At 36.3% G+C, this 19,226-nt stretch overlaps 1 protein-coding gene across 1 annotated transcript; it reads right to left on the reverse strand.

Moving 5' to 3' along the window:
• Nucleotides 1-98: 98 nt before the first annotated feature.
• LOC132624046 (protein NAP1) lies at nt 99-16,342 on the reverse strand. Its single transcript, XM_060338867.1, has 24 exons — nt 15,996-16,342; nt 15,014-15,479; nt 14,813-14,887; nt 13,294-13,374; nt 12,987-13,067; nt 12,773-12,855; nt 12,121-12,205; nt 11,772-11,897; nt 11,453-11,560; nt 10,939-10,983; nt 10,704-10,846; nt 9,297-9,429; nt 8,747-8,857; nt 8,546-8,624; nt 7,176-7,369; nt 6,724-6,869; nt 5,194-5,275; nt 4,821-4,931; nt 4,078-4,203; nt 3,860-3,999; nt 3,675-3,771; nt 2,335-3,326; nt 1,530-1,742; nt 99-805 (listed from the first exon to the last, which is right to left on the reverse strand). Exons 2-24 carry the CDS (start codon nt 15,431-15,433, stop codon nt 319-321), a joined length of 4,158 nt encoding a protein of 1,385 aa, XP_060194850.1. The 5' UTR covers nt 15,434-15,479; nt 15,996-16,342; the 3' UTR covers nt 99-318.
• Between the last annotated feature and the right edge of the window lie 2,884 nt (nt 16,343-19,226).

Consider the following 19,226-nt stretch of genomic DNA (forward strand, 5'->3'; position numbering starts at 1 on the left):
TTTCATTTCCATTTATAGCATAATAGTTGAGAAAGATTACTGTCCCAAGGCAAGACTAGTGCAATGGATGAAACATAGAACTCGAGGATGCAGTGATGTCTATCCAAGTTCAGTACACAACGAATGCCAATTGAGATATTTCAGAATTAGCTTCTCACAGCCTGATGATTTGTTTCATGTACGGCTAATCGTCGAGGAATAAATAGAGGATTTATGTATAAATACACCAAAATTTGTATGAACATCGTAGACAGTCCACTACTGACTAATAATAGACAGGAAGAAGGAAATTTACATATTCAAAAGTTCTGTATTGTGTCACTTGTAAGATATAGGACCAGACCTAGACACTGCAAACCTTGGCAATGGACTGGGACCTGTGCTTGCTGATGTTGAGCTGTCCACATGTCTTAATTTGCGAGTTCCACTATATTCCAATGGTCCAGAACCCCTGATATTCCGAGGCTTATTTTCAAAGCTTCCACTTTCTGTATCATATAGTTGGTCCTGTGCATGGCTCGAGGATGGCTTGAAATAACCCGAATCATTGGAATTTGACTGAGGAATGGAATCACCACGAGGCTGCCTCATTGCAGGGGATGAATGTGCCAGAGATACAGCCGGAGAATGGCGTGGTGAACCACTAAGTAATGCCAGTGGCGCGGGAGATGAACTTCCATAGTATTGGCTGTATATTGAGCGGATAATGGAGTAAGGAACATATGCATCCAGCGTGCTTCTTGGTAGGTAAGGGGAGATCTCACAAAACTGGTCCAGGAAAATGAGCTTGGACACGAGATGAGATCTGTATAGAAGAGGTATACACACTTCTCAGATTCTTGAATATTATAAAATCGATTAAAATCTAGCCATGTAATGTATGAGGTTACATGAAAGAAACAATTGGCAGTTAATATCAGGTTGTCTTTTAGTGCTCGTCAAATTTAGGCAAAACAAAAAAATCTAGTTTTAACCAAGGTTTTAAGCTCAAAACTACACCAGTCAATGGTCAATAAATTACCAATGGAGGTGTGGGACGACAAAATTGTCCATTGAGTTATTTTTCAATTTTTAACACAGGCTACCGATATGATTCAGCAGTGCTTCTAATACTGGAGTGAACAAAAAAGATTTATTGGAAGGAGTGTCGTTATAGTTGGTAGGAATAGCAGGAAAATTACGAGGCAAGTAAACTTCTTGTCTCCGCCACATGAAACATAATTCACTCCCTATGTTTCAATTTAAATGACACTTCACATTTTGGGACGTTCCAACTGTTACCGTTCCATTTTCATCCAACTTCACATTTATTAAAATTTTAAATGTGATGTATTCTCTATCAAACTAACTTTTCAACCATTATTTACTGTTTTGCTCCACTTGTCACCAATATAATAAGCTAGTCAAAATGAAAATCTTAAACCTGTGCCCAATCCAGCATAATCATATAAACTGAAACAGAGGAAGCAGTCTGATTTTCAGAATTTTACGAGCAACTTTATGTAGATACTTTAAGAACGCGAATATACCTGGTATTCTCACTCCAAGAGTCTAGTATAATTCCAGATGAGAACTTCACGAAGAGCTGCATTGTGGATTTTATGTTTGTCTCAACTGTTATTCGGTTGTGTGTTTCAGGATCCAACGACTCACCGACATGGCCATTTGAAAAGGATTGTTTCATGTGATACTCCCTTTCAAGTCTAACAAATTCACTTCCTGCAATTACCGAAGAAATGCACCTGCCAGGAGAAAACCAACCAAGTCACACAACAACAATAATGGCTCAATCAGAAAGACAAGCACTTGTGACATATTTTTAAGCATACTTCATCAGAAAAAGAAAAAAAAGGTTTTTAAGCATGCGCTTGCATTTCCCAGTACTTGTCACGTGATGATCTACCTTGCCATCCATGAACAGATTTTCAAGAAACAACTGTTTGTTAACTTTGGCATAGAACTAGAGTTTACCTAATAGGTCAGACTTGAGACGGTTAAATTTCTTTTTTCTTCTTTGACTCAAAAAGAACCCAGATCAAATTACTTTTTGAAACAGAAAAAAGTTTAGTTCCATAAAAATCCAGCACATATAAATACTCTCCACCTGCTTATCCACTTGGCACTAGAAATCATCTAAACCCAAGCAATAAAAATGTCAAAGGACATTACAAACTGTGCAACATACGATCATAAGACCGAAATCCAGGGGTTAGAGATGCACAGCAAAAAGAGAGAAGAAATAAACCAGCATCACTACAGAAAATCTGTGAAAGATAGAGGAGCAAAAACCTCCTTATAACTTAATAAACACGAGCTTTTAAGCAAGAAATGAACCTTGCCAAGCAATAGATGTTGTTGCTGAAGCCCCCAGTGTCAACATTGAAGCCGCTACTATTCCATATATTTGATGTCATTAGAGTGGCAAACAAATAAGGCAACAAGCTCCAGGAAGCATCAATTGCACCTCCAACCTCTTCTAGTATGGATCTGACCCACTCAGCATCATGGTCACCAGCTATATTAAAATTGTTTGCTACTCTTTTCAACCTTCTAATCTCCTTTTTCTCAGGTACTTCATCAGGTAAATGCTTAGCAGCTGCTGTCAGTAATGAATGTATCAAAGGAGCACCTTCTTCAAGCACAGCGGTACCAGCTTCAGCAAGAAGGCGGTCAAAAGCAACGGCCTGCCCAGCCTGAATACAGAACCCAACCATAGTGTCCAAGTCAACAATTTGCTTGATATTTGTGTCTCTATCTATCCGGTCACCACAATGCATGCTTCCAGCAATAGCCTCCAGATTCTCTCGGTTTGCCCGTAATGATGTATCAATACAGTTCAAGAGTGCAGCTGTGTGCTCTTTCATCATTCTGTCTAACCTGTCAACTCCATAACCACCAAAAACACGGACAAACGCTTTCAGTTCCCTGAGATCTGTCACTGACTCAGCAAAATATCCACCAACTGGCCTCGTGCTCTTGAAGCATCTGTGTCGGGGCGCAAAGAGGATACCTGCGCCTGAGACATCCTTGACCACGTTTTCAATGTACCAGTTACATACCGTTTCAGTGGCTGATCCTGTATGCTGCTCTGCAGCTTTCTCAAACAAGTGTAAAGATGACACTGGACCACAGAAGGTCTCTGTAAGTAATATCTCTCGGATACCTTGCGTCAGGTCCATGCTAATGTGTTGTTCCGCTAGATGGACAATAGCTGTATGTCTGCGTATCAGTGATTCCAAGACAGTAGGACGCTGAAGATCATTATCGGTTTTCAGAACAGCAAGCAGTCTCCTTCTGAAGTTCCCAAGGATACATTCTCTCATGTACTGCATTGTTCATGTTTTAGAGAGGGTTAACTTATAGTTCGTCACCTCGGACTAAAGATAAACCCAAATCAAGTACGTTTAATCTCAGTTTATTAATCACGATGATTCCTCATGGATACATTTGAAAATAATTTTATTCTAAACTTCTCATTTCACCATTGATGACATGTTTTTATAACCACCAGAAAATGTCGTGGCATGTTTAAAATCAGAAGTTCCAAAAGTCTTCCTTTTTTTCTTAGACGTTTTGACCCATGAGACGGAGGGAGTATGAGATAACAATAATCCAGATCAAGACATCTCTCTGACACAATCATTTCAAGGGCGGAAAGATGAGAGGTTTCTTACCTCCCTCAGAACAAAAACGTGGTTTAGAACACATATAGGCTCCATGTCATTTAAAACTGAGCAAAGGTTGGTCAACCTCTGCATTGCTGCTTCTAACCTATCATTTTTTTTGTACAAGAAAGTCAAATGAGCAGAATTGTAAGATAGATAGTTGGGTAATATAATGTAAGATTAATATGGCTTACATTTTTATAGAATTGTCATTTTCAGGGTAGCTCTCATAGCCTGGTAAATGATAGCCCGACATGGCTCTTGGGGACTTCCCAGAAGGAGCAGAAATTCTGGAAGTCAAATTCATGAGATGGGCTGCTTGCTCGGGACAAAGCTGATATTCCACTTGAATTAGTCTAGAAAAGATAAAATCTGTGTCCGTGTGTTGAGAACATGATAAAGGATAACTAACCTGCAACTCCAAAGAGCCAAATCCCCCTTCCGAGTCAAGAATATTTATCAACCCTTCCAAACCTCCCATGATAGATTCAATGAGGGATTCAACATAAAGAACTGCATCACGACCAATTTTAGTTACCTGCAATAAACAAAGTAGCTATCATTTCAGTGTCTCTTCAACTCAAAACATTCCAGATAAATGTTTAATAAGTAAAGAATTGTGATCAGTGAATAACTCAGACAGGCTTAAGCATTACGCGGATCGACAGTTAACTCTAAATACTTAATTGAACTTCTCCTAGCTTTTTCTCTACTCCTCTCCTAATCTTTGTCTAATTGACTTCTTAAACACCATGCTAAGAGCGCCCATCCACCGTCAACTGTCAATGGCAGGTTTGAGAATATTAAGGCTATTGGGTTGAAGATGGAGTGAGGTGTAGTTGTTGTTGTTGTATTAGGTTGAAGAGGTTGAGCAGAGCGTTCCATTACAAAAGGTTAGCCTGAATCTAAATCCCTCAACTCACCACCTCCAACAGTTTGATATTGGAGCAATCATGTACTAAGAAGGTGAACATAATCTAAAACGGTGAAAACAGGAAGTGAAAGATAATCATAATGAATTAGGTCATGGTTAAACCACAAAAAGATTAGAAGGATCAAAATACATGTGAATGTATTTCTTCTGATGAAATCTATCATGCCCCGGTGAGTTGAGTAAAAATACAAGCACCTTAAAGATTCAAATTATCATAATACCTCCTCGGGGACTATTGAAGAAGCGCACTCGGGAAAACTACTGGCGACACCAAGCCATGCACAGCAATGTTGTGGACGGCCTTCTGGACCAAACATGGTATTACGGAAAACCTGTAATACAGTTGAAAAGCAAAATAAACACAAATTTGAATGGTAAGAACTTACACAGGAAGTAACTCTTTTTTGATCGATATTCTCAGAATAATTACAGGTTTAAAAAAAGACTCATAAGCGTTTGAACAAAAGAGGGAGAAGGAGCAAAGTCAAAGTGTGCAGAAGGATGAACTAGAGATAATAACAAAGACTTCAAAAATTATGGAACAAAGGAGTAAGTGAACGGCATAAGCTCTTCAATCTCTTCCACAGAACTTACTGTTGTTAGGTGTTGGTGATAGAAGTAAAGCTTCTTTAGACTCCCATGTTTAGATAACAGGTATTCAAGCTCATCCACACACCTGCCCTGACACAGACAAAAGTCATTTCACACATGTATTGCGCAATAATGCACATACGTCATCTTAAAAAGTGTGGTGTCTATATCCAGATTCCAGACAATTTTACAAGGAAAAAGAACCTTTTTTTCAAGTTCTGGTAACAAGTGACAATGAAAATACAGGAAAAAATTCATCAATTCTGAAAGTAAAAGAAAATGAGTTCCTTATTGCCGAGTACTTTTGGTTTTTGATGTCATAAACTACACGGTATCCAGAATTCACCCTCAAACTAAAAGGACAAGATGTCAAATGAAATTAGCTTTCCAACAAGCCAAGTAACTTAAGAAATGAGAAACCTAATAATATGCAGTGTTATCAAAAGTGAAAAGCGCAAAAAAGGCTCTAAGGTCAGCTGGGGCTTTAAGCGCAAAGCGCAAATAAAGCATGGGCTTTAATGAAAAAAGGCGCAATGGTGCAAAGTACAAATATATATATATATGTTTAGTCCAAGACTTATAATAATAAGCATGAATAACAATTATATGGACAAAGAAATTGTAAAAGCTTTACGATAAAGTGAAATATCAATTATCTAGTGTCACCTCTTCAAGAGAGGCTCATTGGCAAGGAAAATTATGTCTTAGAGCATTGATGATGACACTGAAGCGCACATAAAGCAAGGCGAAGCGCTCAACATGTTTTGAGACTCGCTTCAGGGCTTAAGTGCGCTTTTTTTTTTTTTGATAAGGTAATAATTTTATTAACAGCTGGGGCAAAAGACACCGTATACAAGCCGTTTACCTAAAAGAGAGAACCTACATCAAAACATGATTCTCAAAAAAGGAGACCCAATTTTCTATACAAACAGGGATCTCATGGGAACACCAAAAGCAAACCAGAAACAAGAGACTATTTTGCAACTTTACAATATCTAGTTCCACCCCTTCGAATGCTATCCTATTTCGCTCTTTCCAAATAACCCACATCAGTGCTAGCGGGGCAACCTTCCAAGCCCTAGGACTCCTCTTCCACTTTCTGTAACCCCAACTATACAAAGCCTCCTCCACCGTTCTCGGCATCACCCATCGCATCCCAAACCAATCAAGAACCACCCTCCACAGTCGGTTAGCCACCTGACAATGCAACAAGAGATGATCCACATCTTCACCCGTACTCTTACACATGAAACACCAACTTACATGGTTGATCTTCTTCTTTCTCAGGTTTTCTGAAGCGCGCTTTAAGCACGCCTTTGACGACACTGATAATATGTATGTTATATCAAGAAGGATTGTCCTCTCCTAGACACTAGTAATCAAGATCGAGGGCAAAATTCCTATCCACAACACATGTACATTCAGAAGAGATAACTTTAAGGTCATGGGATAAGCAAAAATGACTTTATAGTTGAGAAATATCATGCAGTTAACTTAATTTTTAGTCATAAATCCCAAGGTAAGAGCAAGAACCTGGACCAGTTGTATGCAGAATTTCCTTCTGATAATAGTCCTTCCTTTCCAGTAGACACTGTAGCCTTTTCCAAATGTCGGATGTTTATAGATGAACGAGCAGAAGTAACAACCATCAAAATAGATAACCAATCTTTGCGCAACTCCTGATAGACAAAAACATGCTTTGCTGTCAGAAGAATGAAAGAAACAAAGATGTATTGATGCATTAGCTCATACATGCTTTATTCAGGAATGTCCACAGTGTATACATTCATTAAGATATGAGTAATAAAAAAGGTAATTCCTTTTTCTAACAAAGGAATAATGCAGAATATGTTCCATCTGAAATCAAAATTGTTGAAGCTGTGATCCATAGTTCTTCAAAACTGAAGTATTGAACTAAAAACTACCTGTCGTTGAACAATCAAACGGAAGATGGTGGGAAAAAAAAAAACTGATGAGCTGCTTACCGATAAATCACATGTGATGGCAGAAATATTTTCACCCTGTGGCTTGGGTATATGCTCAAGATGTTGAACTATCTTCTGGAAAAGACTTTTCAGAGTTGCATCCAGGTCAAGAGCCACCATGCCAGGGGTACCCAACAAAAATCGGATTCTACCAGCACAGGATGATAGATATGATAAGGCATATCCTCTAATAGCTGAAGAAAAAATAAGAAATTTTGCAGTTTAGCTACCAAAAAAGAGATTCATAAGACAGTTATAGAAAAATCAACGAATAAAAGATAAGAGAAAGCACTTGTCAGACTCTTTAATGCAGAAAGTACTACTGAAAACACTATCAGTCCCTTCGTTTCAATTTGTTTGTCTGGTTTTGACTTGGCACGGAGTAAAGAAGACTTTTGAATCTTGTGGTCTTAAATTAAAGATATGTGGAATGTACCAAAATGTTATTTATCTGTGGTAGGCTGGTAGCTACTGCCCTTTTTTTCAGAGTGCTTTATCATGGCTTTTTAACTCTCATGTTATTTTCATTTTCATACTACTTTGATTTGCTTGTCCTTATCTAACCTTTTTTGTCAAGCTTTCTCTTGAGCCAAGGGTCTTTCGGAAACAGCCTCTCTACCTTCCAAGGTAGAGGTAAGGTCTGCGTACACTTTACCCACCCCAGACCCCACATTGTGGGATTTCACTGGGTATGTTGCTGTTGTTGTTGTAGAATGTACCAAAATGCCCTTTAATTGTATGATCTCAACATGTCATGTGGAAAGTTGAAATTAAAGAGTTGCCAGAAAAGTAAAGAGGCATTCTTTTTGAAACGGACTAAAAAGAGAAGTAAGGCAAACAAATTGAAACAGAGGGAGTACTAGAAAAGACAACAAACATTAATAAACTATAAAGGATATTTAATTTTGAAATGTTAATATTACAGAAAGAAAGGATAGCTTAATGCAGCAGCAATGATTAAACCATGTTTTAGCAATAAAATATGTCACTTGCCTATATACACTACCTAGATAGGTAAGTCTGACATGCACGTATTAGCATGAGCTCACGTTCAGACTGCCTTAACTATACAATCTAACTCCATTGGTGGATTCTGACCTAGATAACAATGAGGGAATATCTCTGATGCACATCTTTCATTCAGTTCCATTGTCCACAGTTCTATAGAAAACCTTCACGATTTAGTCAACTTCCAAACCACTGCTGTACATCTTTAAGGAGCAGATAAGCTACATGAAGTTCATTGTCTCATTTCTCACTTTTTTAAAAACTATAGCAGGGAGTATTCCGCTGCATTATTTTCATTGAAGTGAATCCAAACAATATCACTTATCGATGATTATAAAATTTAAAAAGTATATAAGCCTAACCTGCAATATACTTGCGAACTAGGCAACAAAGGCGATCCATTCCATCCAACAAGAAGCCAATGGTTGGATCACTTGGATCCTGCATCGCATAAAAGAAGGCTAATCAAACACCCAACAAGAGCCAACAGTTAAATAAGACACAGCATAATAGCATCATATCAGTTTTATGCACAAAAAGCCGACATGATGAAGATCTCTTACTATTTCTACTGGAACCGTTCTAGCAGCTCTTGACTTCGATGAAGCTATTCCTAAATGTTGGAAATACCAAAGCACCTCACTTTGAGCGAAGGCCAAGGCCGAAAATACCATCTGCAGAAGCATTCAGAAATGATTGTAGAGAGGAACATATTTGGCGACATAAGCACATTATAAATGTGCAACTCATGCAATTGTCATTCAAGCACAGCATCAAAGGATAAAGAGGCAGTGATTTAGTCAAAAACACAATTCTCAGTTACAAGACATGCATACGGTATAAGCACAAACATATGGCTGACTATCTGCATGACCTAAGCAATTACTGAACCAATAAGATGATCCAGGTTCTATAAGGTTCCGTGTTAGTAAACTGTGTAGAAGATGGAGCATGGTTGGTGGCAGGTGATCTCGAATTTGGCCTTGAATAAAGAAAAGTAAGACTGATAAAGAGCGGGTTGGGGTGGTGGTGGGTGGACAGGCAAAGGGAACGCCCATTCCAGCAAACTGAATTTGTAACACGAAGAAAAGTGTGATTCATGGCACAACATACCTGAATATTAGGTGCCAACAAGCTGGGCTGGTCGGAGAAAAAAAGTGCCATTCTTCCAATCTCTTGTTTTAAGAATATCCTTCTTTCACGGTGTATGGCATCACAGGAAAATAATGCTTGGTCATGCACTTCACTGCAATCAATTAAAGAAGTTACGGAGTAAATACAATGGCTCTGCCTCGAAAAACATGAAGGAAACAATGTAACAATCTGTTAATCTTTTTAAGGCAGTAACTGAGGTACGCTTTAGGTTAATCCACAAAATAAGAAGGGAAGTAAAGGGAAAAGTTATCAATGAAACCAAGGTACACTGATCTTAGATAAGCATAAAGAAAAGTAAAAGAGCACATCAAACAAGCAAAGATAAAAAGTCATCCATGAAACCAAGTTAAATGAAAAAGATGACGGTGATTGTCAATTGATGTATTCACTATACATGTGGATTCTAACCTTATTTCTTGGTGTGATTTTAGGCCCCAACGCCTACAATTACCTAAATAATATTTTACCAGAGGACTGGAAAAAGTCGATTGCTTTATGTACGATTTATATATCAGAGTGGTTCCTGCAAAAAGAAAAACTAAAAGGTCTTGCCAGAAAGTCTGAACTTTGATTGCCTTCTGTAAGTGTATAACTGATCTTAATTTCCATTTCAAAGTTCCCTTGAACTTAATTTTAGAATAATTGCAGACTCGGAGATGCAGTAACGTCTACTTTCTAATCTGCATAGTCATGCAAGTAGAATGCTTCAATAGATTGGAGCTCCGACAGTAAAAGTACATGTTGAAAGTACCATAGCACCTCACTTAAAATTGTCCCTTCCTTTAGGGATTTTTTTATAGGTATATCACAATTGACAAGTCAAATAAAAGATTGACTACCTGAGAATTTTTCAAACTCCAAATCCATATACAGATTTCAATGCCATGGGGAGATTTACATCACTGCTGATATACAGAAGCCGCATTAATTACTAACTTCTTTTTTTTCTATTTTGACTAGCCTTTCTTCAATATCAGTGTCATGAAGCCCTCTCAATCACGACTCTTTTTACAGTTATAGGAAGTTAAAGCCTTTATTTTCCTATAAGATCACTTAAACCAAAAACCCCAACAATGGAATTTTCCAATTTGCTCCCTTGGTAACTCGAACCAGCAACCTCATGGTCAGAGGTAGAGGACTTTCCCACTAGCCTATCCCTACCTCATCTTTCCTATAACATCACTTATCCTTGCTTTTTCACATACCTATTCCACTGTTTTGCTTAATCCAGATAATCAAAGTTATATCGCTTGCTTACAAAGTTCAGGCATATTCACTACTAAAGCAATATTATACAATTTACTTAAACAATAAAAAAAGCATAGATAAATCTATTGTTTTTACTGTCCAATCTCAAGTCAGTACCTTATCATTTTCTCAACCTGTTTGGCTACACTATACTCTAGATCCGCTTCTTTTTGTTTCGTCCTTCCAGATTTTGCCATCTTTTTCGACTCCAATATCCGTGGTAAGACGTATAACTGATAATCCTCATGCAGCAATATATACTGTGCAAAAAATACAATTATGTTAACCAGCCCAGGTGAACGCATGTTTACACTACTGACATAGATAACCAGCAACTATGCAAATAACCCACCTCATCCCTGAACAGAGGAAGGACTAGATTTTCCTTGAGTACAATCTGCAAGGAATTAAACAAAATAAAGGTCAAGATATTTACGATCTGGGTTTAATTATGGGTAACATGCAACCGACTTCAACATGTTAAAAATAGACCACACTGGCCAGAAGCAGAAAGCTAGTTGCTCATATGCATAACTAAGGTAAGGACTAAGGAGATAAGACCTAATACTGCAAAAATATATCTACCAGCTCGTAACATTGGCCAGTACATATGGGACAGCATTTGTCCAAAAGCCAAAGTCATTTTGCAACTGTGCAGTATATTAATGCACCATTCAAGTTCTTCATTCTTTATTTAAAATACATTACCAGTTCTAACTATATGGTTATATTCTTCAAGAGATGCAACATGTCCGCTGTATCTTAGCTAGAAAAATGACTCTTTCTTTATCATGTTCTTTGATATTACCAGCAGTCTGAGCTTCAACAGGTACATAATTATTAAAACAATTGTCTGTGGAAGGTACCGAAGCAATATCGATGCTAGTGACCCTTAGAAGCTCATCAGGGCAGATAAGATAACCAAATAACACCCATTCCCGATAAGATGTAACGTTTGCTAGGTCTTGGGCTCTCTGCAAATAAAAGAAGGATCATAAACTGTGAGCTAAACTGTGAAATCTGTATATCATTTCTAACAAAGGTATTTGTTTGGAGAGTAACTCTTGCTCTGTTTGTCATATTTTTTTTTTTTTTGGGAAAGAACTCACTCTGATTGACATATGTCCATGAGAGATGAGAGGACAAGTTGCAGTGTCTGAATATAAAGCAATAGAAGACACCTACCATTGGATGAGCTGAATTTGTAAGTATATCCGGGTATCGAGGATGGAAAGGACTTAAAAACCCTTCATTTCTCAGCTTCCTTGTATCAGTTGATAAGAATATAATAGGACCTACAGCCTCTAGAACCTGAAATGAACAAAAGGACCTTTAGAGCAAGATCTCACATAAAGTAGTACTACTATTCATGCTTTAGGCAAATGAAGTTCAATGTGGAGACTTCAATCTACTCGTAAATTGAAACCACAATTTAATTCAGTAGTCACGGCAAGTTAGACAAAAGAACTTCTTTCGACATTGTAAATGAACAATTTAACTAATCTACAAGATTGCGGTTTTCAGGAGAAAATACCTCTCCAATACGAGGGCTGACAAAATTCAGGTCTTCATGCAGACCCTTCAAGGGTGGATCGTAGGAATCGACAAACTGGATTAACCTGGAACAGAGAAACAAGAAAGAAATTCAGGGGAACTTCTTGTACTTACTTTTTTATATATAATCACTTTCATTCAGAGTCCAGTAGTCAGCATACAAAAGAGAATACAGAACGTCTTATCATAATTGACTGTAGGGAACTGACACAATTTATCGGGTTTTCTATGTCATTTACAACATTAAGTTACAACCATAAATACAATGTGACAAGTATAAGTCATTTTCTTCACATGCTTGATGCCCTAACCTAAAAGAACCCCATAGATGATATTGATGAGTAAGCAAAGACCCAACGTTTTGTCACGGAAGACTTTAGCGTAACTTGATCACACGGTTCCTTCAATTTCTAGTTACCATGACAACTTGTCCAACCAACGACATGTTGTTCATTATGTGGTAAACAGGGTGACTTTAAAACGAACAAGTAGTATATCGAAATGCAAACCATATATTAGATTCATGTAACACAAATTACTTTTAGGGGTCAAAGAAACAGAAACTTTAATGTTTCCCCCAAAAGAAAATCTAAGAGAAATGAGAATGAGTCTAGATCCATAAGAAGTCTCGCCTGTGATAAAAATCGCAGTCCCTATCATTTCTTGCCATGGCATGAAGCAAATTGTATGTTTGCAACATCATTTTCCTTGGTATCTGTGGTGGAAGATAAAGAGAAGAACAGTTTACGAAGGCATTAATACACTATATATAATGCGGCATAAAAATTTCAACTCAACAACATACAGAGCAGAAAATAACAGAGACAGAATTGTTTGTGTACTTGCCTTTTCTGAAAATATATTTACACGAACAAAAGCACAAAAAAGGTCCATAAATGCATGCAATATGAGAGAGTTCTGGTGAGGCTGCAGCAAAAGAAACATGTAAACTATATCACATACAATATCATTATAACAAGATTCAGCATTACCTATCAGTCAAGACGGAAACCATTTAGACTATAACAGTCCTTTTATATTTAAAAGGAGTAAGTTAATCTATAAGGTTCCTCTCTTGTGCTGAATCAAAGACCAGTGTATTTGTGTTAACAAAAACTTTAGTTGAAGATAAAAAGTTGATATCATCACTCACCAACAAGGTAATCACTGTACTGCTTAGATCCAATATAAGACGCAAGGCATGTTCGCGAAATGCCATCAGATCAAGAAGCAGCTGATCAAGACAACAAAGTTTGATAAGTGCATATACTATTTATAGCAACTTTTGATAACTAAATAATCCTTTTTTCAATAAGCAAGTATCAAAACTATGATAGAAGAAAACACCCAACAGGTGATATGCTGGAAAATTTGTGCACAACAACAACATACCAAGTGTAATCCTAGAAGTGGGGTCTGGAGAGGGTAGGATGTATGCAGACCTTACCTCTACCTTTGCAGGGTAGAGAGGCTGTTTCCAATAGCTAATTTGACCGTTAACACTATCTTTTCCTGCATTTGATTTCTACTCTCTTTTGGCTTCATAGTCATGATGCATCCCAGCCTTTCATCATTTAACCAATTTTAGAAGTAGAAGAGCAAGATATCTTACTACTGATAAATTGATACACCAATATACCTCTCCCACTCCCTATTTACCCTATTATATTTCGTGCAAGAATCAATTATAAGCTTACAAGAATCAATTATAAGCTTATAATGAACTATGCAAGATGAACAGGGGCTTTAAGTCTGTCATCCACTTGATAAGTAATCCTGTTGAAACCAACTCTTTTCACCTAAGAAATGCTGGTCACTAAGCGTTCCTTTCAATGTCTAATCAATACTTATTAAAAAACAAATAGGACCTCTAATGCTGCTCAAAAACTATTTGGTAGAAAGGGCCTAACATTTACTGTCATTTTATTACTTGGCCTTCAGGAAGAAAATACATGGACTAAATATACAAACATTATATATATATATATATATATAAAACTGTCCTTGTTATATAGCCAAAGTTGAATGTCGTTCTTAACTTCTATCAGATAATAACATACTCCATAAGTGAAACCCAATTTCCAAAATACATACAGCCTGCACCCGCAAGGGTGGCTCGGTTGTTTGAGCATGGGGCTTTCATAATGGAGGTTTCAGGTTCGAAACCCCCTACCTACGACAGCAGGGGATTTGCCTTCTGGGTCGAGCTCGTCGCACAAGGCTTGCCTAGTGCGGGTTACCTCTTCTGTGTGGTTTGCAAGCTATTGCACAGGAGCTGGGTTTACCCTGTGCGCACCCGAAGGGTAGCGGCTGCGGGTTCCCATGTCATCAAAAAAAAAAAAAAAAAAAAAGAATACATACAGCCTGAACATTCTCTTGCTTTAGAATTTAGTTTGTCATGCTTGCATTACTTCTCATTTGCCCTATGATACCATATCGCTGGTGGTGAATCTAATCAATTTCTGGACAAGTTATGGGCCTTTAACTCAAAATATACCTTACAATTCAGTCCCAGCCAAGTAAATTTGATGCTTCAGAAATACGTTAATACTTTTGAAGTTTTAGAATCATAAAAAAAAAAATGAAGTTATACTGCATCTAAAAGTATCATGTGAAGTACTCGAATATGGAAGGGAAAGAAAGAAGACGAAAACAGAGCAGAGCCAACTTACTTGAATCCATGGTTCCAAGCTTTGCAAATGGACTTCAGCACCGTCATTCATCGCATCCAAAGCAAATTTGTCAATCTACAGCAATATTCGCAGTATATATCACACAAACAAAAGAATATACTTTCCATCAGGGAAAACAAAACCACAATCTATAAAAAAAAAAGGGGGGGGGGGGGGGGGGGGGGGGCCATATTTTCTTACCCTTTCTAGCTGTAACTTGCTGTGGTGCTCCGGAAACTTCTTTGATAGTAAAATACAGATTTTTGGATGATTTGGAAACACACCAGACTTCCAAAATGCTTCAGAGAATGCATGCCCAATGACATCAGGGTAATCTAATATCTGATTAAATCTATACATTTTTGCCATCAGCCCTTCAGCTACTTGAGTGAGTTGGTTTACCCATTGCATGTTCAAGACTTTATTAGTTGACCCGCTAGAGCTATGCGCACTACCATCAGAGCTACCATTTCTAGAAGCCTTAGAACCTATTGTTGGAGATATATCAAGACCTAAGTACTCAGTCCACCTAGCTGGTCCTTCCCATTCCCTTGACCGCACTCCAGTTGGCGATGTCGACAATACATCTTCTGCTTGATACTGGTGCCTCGATTTAGCCATTGTGAGCACCTAAAAGAAACCCTCAACCTAAATATAGCTCCTTTTACTGCATACAAGACAGAAGTTTTCAAAGCCACAGTACATTTCATAAAGTCTCACCTGAAACTCCAAATTCTAACTTAAACCACTACCAATTAGTTCAAGAATCCCTCATGATAACCACTTGAATCAGCAAGGGAAAAAAAACAAATTCTTCCCAACATCAACATTTCTCCTCCAATGCAACATATACAGCTAAATGTCTATAATGATCAACTTACTTCAAGAAAATACATCAACTTAAGTACAAAACCAAACCTAGAACTTCAAAAAACTGAAATGTTCCAACAAGAAATCAAGGACATTAAGCATCAAAGTAAGAATAATGGCAGCAAAGCAGTTCTACATAAATGCACCAAGTAAAGCTAAATGTCTGTAATTGTCAACTTAATTCTGATCATAAACATGAATCACCATAACAATTTTTTTCCCACAAAAGAAAAAAGAAAAAAAAAACACCAACTTAAGTACTACAAAAACTGAAAGGGTCAACAAAAAGACAAGAAAGGATTACAAATAGTACCAGAATCAAGGGGGATTTGAGTTAGCAAGAAACCATAGAGTAGCTGAAAATGGTGCACAAGATTCAAGAACTCACAAATTCAGATCTAAAAACAACATAAACAAAAAGGGGTTACTAGACTAGTAATGTGTGAGGTAGTTATTCAACAAAAAACAAAAAGAAAGAAGAATTTTTAAGTCTTGAAAAAAGTTGAAAATGGGGTTTAAGAGAAACAGCAATTAATTATAGTAATGGAGACTAGAATAGAGTTAGCTGAATTTGGTGGTTATATTAAGACAAACAAAGAAAGAAAAAAAAAAGGGGGGCCTCTTCTTGTTTGGCCTTTTTAAGTCAATTTTCTTGCTGTTTTTACGTTTGCAAGACGTTCAAAAAAGGAGAGGAATACAAGTAGGGAAAAAAAAAAAAAAAATAGACCAGCTTCGCACGATCTTTATTTTGTTGTCTTTTTTTTTTTTTTTTTTTTTTTTTTAGGGTTTGTTTTCGGATAGAAATACAGTCAAATCTCTCTATAACAGCATCGTTGAGTTCGAAATTTTTTAACTGTTACAGAAAATGGCTATTTATATACCTATAACGATATTGACATTTAAATAATATTTCGCTGTTATAGGCAAAAAGAATGTATAAAATCTAATTTTTATTTTTAATTGTCAAATTCTAAGCTGAATCACATTTTGTATAACAAAGGAAAATCATTTAATGATGAAAATATATATATTCATATAATATTTTTTTGTTGTAATAGTGTATTAAATGATCAAATATTTTATCAAAATCTCTACACTTATTATTAATAATTATAGATATTCTATTTTTTTAAAGATAGTTAATTATTATATTACCAAAAAAAAGATAGCTATTATATGAGGGGTAATTTTACAAAGAGCGTACTGCGATAAAGTTGGTTGTTGCTGTTATAGGTGAAATGTTATTATAAAGAAGTAAAATATAGCATAAAAATCGGTTTTGAAAATAGTTAGTTGTTATAGAGAGTTGTTATTATATGCGAAGCCGTTATAGAGAGGTCTGGCTGTACTTAGAGCTATCAAAACGGGCCAGCACAACCCAGCCCAAGCCTCGCGAGCCAAGGAATTTGATGGGCTGGGGCGGGCTGGCCCTTCACTTGTAAGGGCCTTAAAATGGACAACCCAACCCAGCCCTACAAGGGCCGTGGGCTGGGGCGGGCCAGCCCTTCATTTTTTTTTCCATTTTTTTTATAAGAAATTTTGTTTTCAATCTAAATTCGAACCTCTAAGTATACCAATTTGTTTAACATACAATTATATGGAAGTACATAATTTTACGACAACTTATTATATAAAATAAACACATATACATCGTTAAGCACACTTGAATCCGTTTGTGATAAATGTGCCTTCATTAGCATCTCCATCTTCGTCTACATTCATATGCAAATTTAATTAGTTAAGCATTATCAAATAACTAGATTTTAGAAACTAATACTTAATATTTAAATTCGCTTAAATTATTACCATTTTGAATTTATTAAAGCTCTGCAACTAATTTCGAGTAACAACAAGTTTTTGACAATTTCATGATGGAACTTTTATGCTTGGTGATTAGAAATTTTAGTAGGCGTACTTGGCGATTAGGAATTTAGTATTAGGGATTTAACGCTAAATGAGAAAAATATGTAAGATACTAAGACTAATTCGATAATAACTATTCCAATTTTTTTACTTCTTTTTTCACAATTTTCTTTTAAATTTCAATCATGAATACAACTTATATACTTGGTAATTAGGATTTAACGCTAAATGAGTAAAATATTGTGTAAGATACTAAGACTTATTTGGTAATCACTATTTCTAGTTTTTACTTATTTTTTCACAATCTTCTTTTAATTTTTTAATTAATGTAAATAGCCTTTTAGCCCACGGGCCGGCCTCGGCCCAGCCTCGGTCAGGCCTCAAGGGCTAGCGAGCTGACTTGGGCTGGGCTTATAAGCCTCAATTTAAATGGGCTTAAAAAATCCTAACCTAACCCTACCCCAGTAGCGGGTTGGGTTGGGCTGGCCTCAACGGCCAAGCCCATTTTGACGGCTCTAGTCGTACTTATATCTCTAGATAATAAATATATGTTATTTAAGTACTAATTGTATAGAAAGGATAATTATAATTATCAAACATTTTGCTTTTCAGTGTAAGGTTTTATTATTTTCTTAAATAATTTGGATGTATATTAATTTTATTTTACAAGCTAAAATTTAGAGAATTTCGAAAATAGTAAGATAATGCTTCTTTCTATATTTTAAATATTTCTCTTAATACGTTCCCACTTGTTTATTTTTTCTTTTTTTTGAGATAATACATTCCACTTTTTGGAAGGAGCAACCCGTTGTAGTTTGATTATGTTCTATGGAGATGGCACAAATATAATGTCATGAGAGAGTTAACTAAGTATATTTAAAAAAAAAAAAAAAATGTGGAGCGGTGTATGCTCCAAATATGTTACCGTTATTATCATGTTTGAATAATAAACTAATATAAGAATGTATATTAATTAATTATAGATAAGTGATAAATCTGCAAAAAGACACATGCGAAATAAAGATGTAATGTGAGGAAATAGGAATGGAGGGAAAGGATGGATCCACCATATGCACCAAGTATGTTGATTAATTCACTTGGTTAAGTGATAAATTGTGGTAGGAATTTATATTAACTCACCACGGTAAACCTTATGTAAAAATACTATTGTCAGTCACACATTATATTTTGGTACATGCATGCACTAAGTATTAGTAAGTATCCTTCGAAATGAAAAATGCTAATTTTATGGAAACATAAATTCTTTTTTAGTAGAATACTTTATTTTATTCTGGTATTGAAAAAAAAAAAGTGACCAAATATGGTAGTTGTTCTTGTAAATTAAGTCTTTTGCGCTATCATATGTATTACTATAATATTTTCGCGTTCTAAATATCGTTATAAAATGTAGTAATATGTATTTAAAAACAACGCTTTGTTTTTTCCACCCCCTGTGTATTTTCAACTCTTTCAATATTATATTTAGGATAAAGCATAGATGTGGAAACAAATGAGGTTATACTCATATCTTGGCGGCATTGAATTGTGCAACTGTCAAGAACATCTTATTTTTATTTCATTTTTTTATGAAAACTTTTAATCCTAATGAGAAGAATCGAAGATTTTGTTTGCTCAATATATATTGAATTGTGTGACTAGCTCATATAAGAACTTAGTTTGT

This window comes from Lycium barbarum, chromosome 12 (assembly GCF_019175385.1).
Source record: "Lycium barbarum isolate Lr01 chromosome 12, ASM1917538v2, whole genome shotgun sequence".
Lineage (NCBI taxonomy): Eukaryota > Viridiplantae > Streptophyta > Magnoliopsida > Solanales > Solanaceae > Lycium > Lycium barbarum.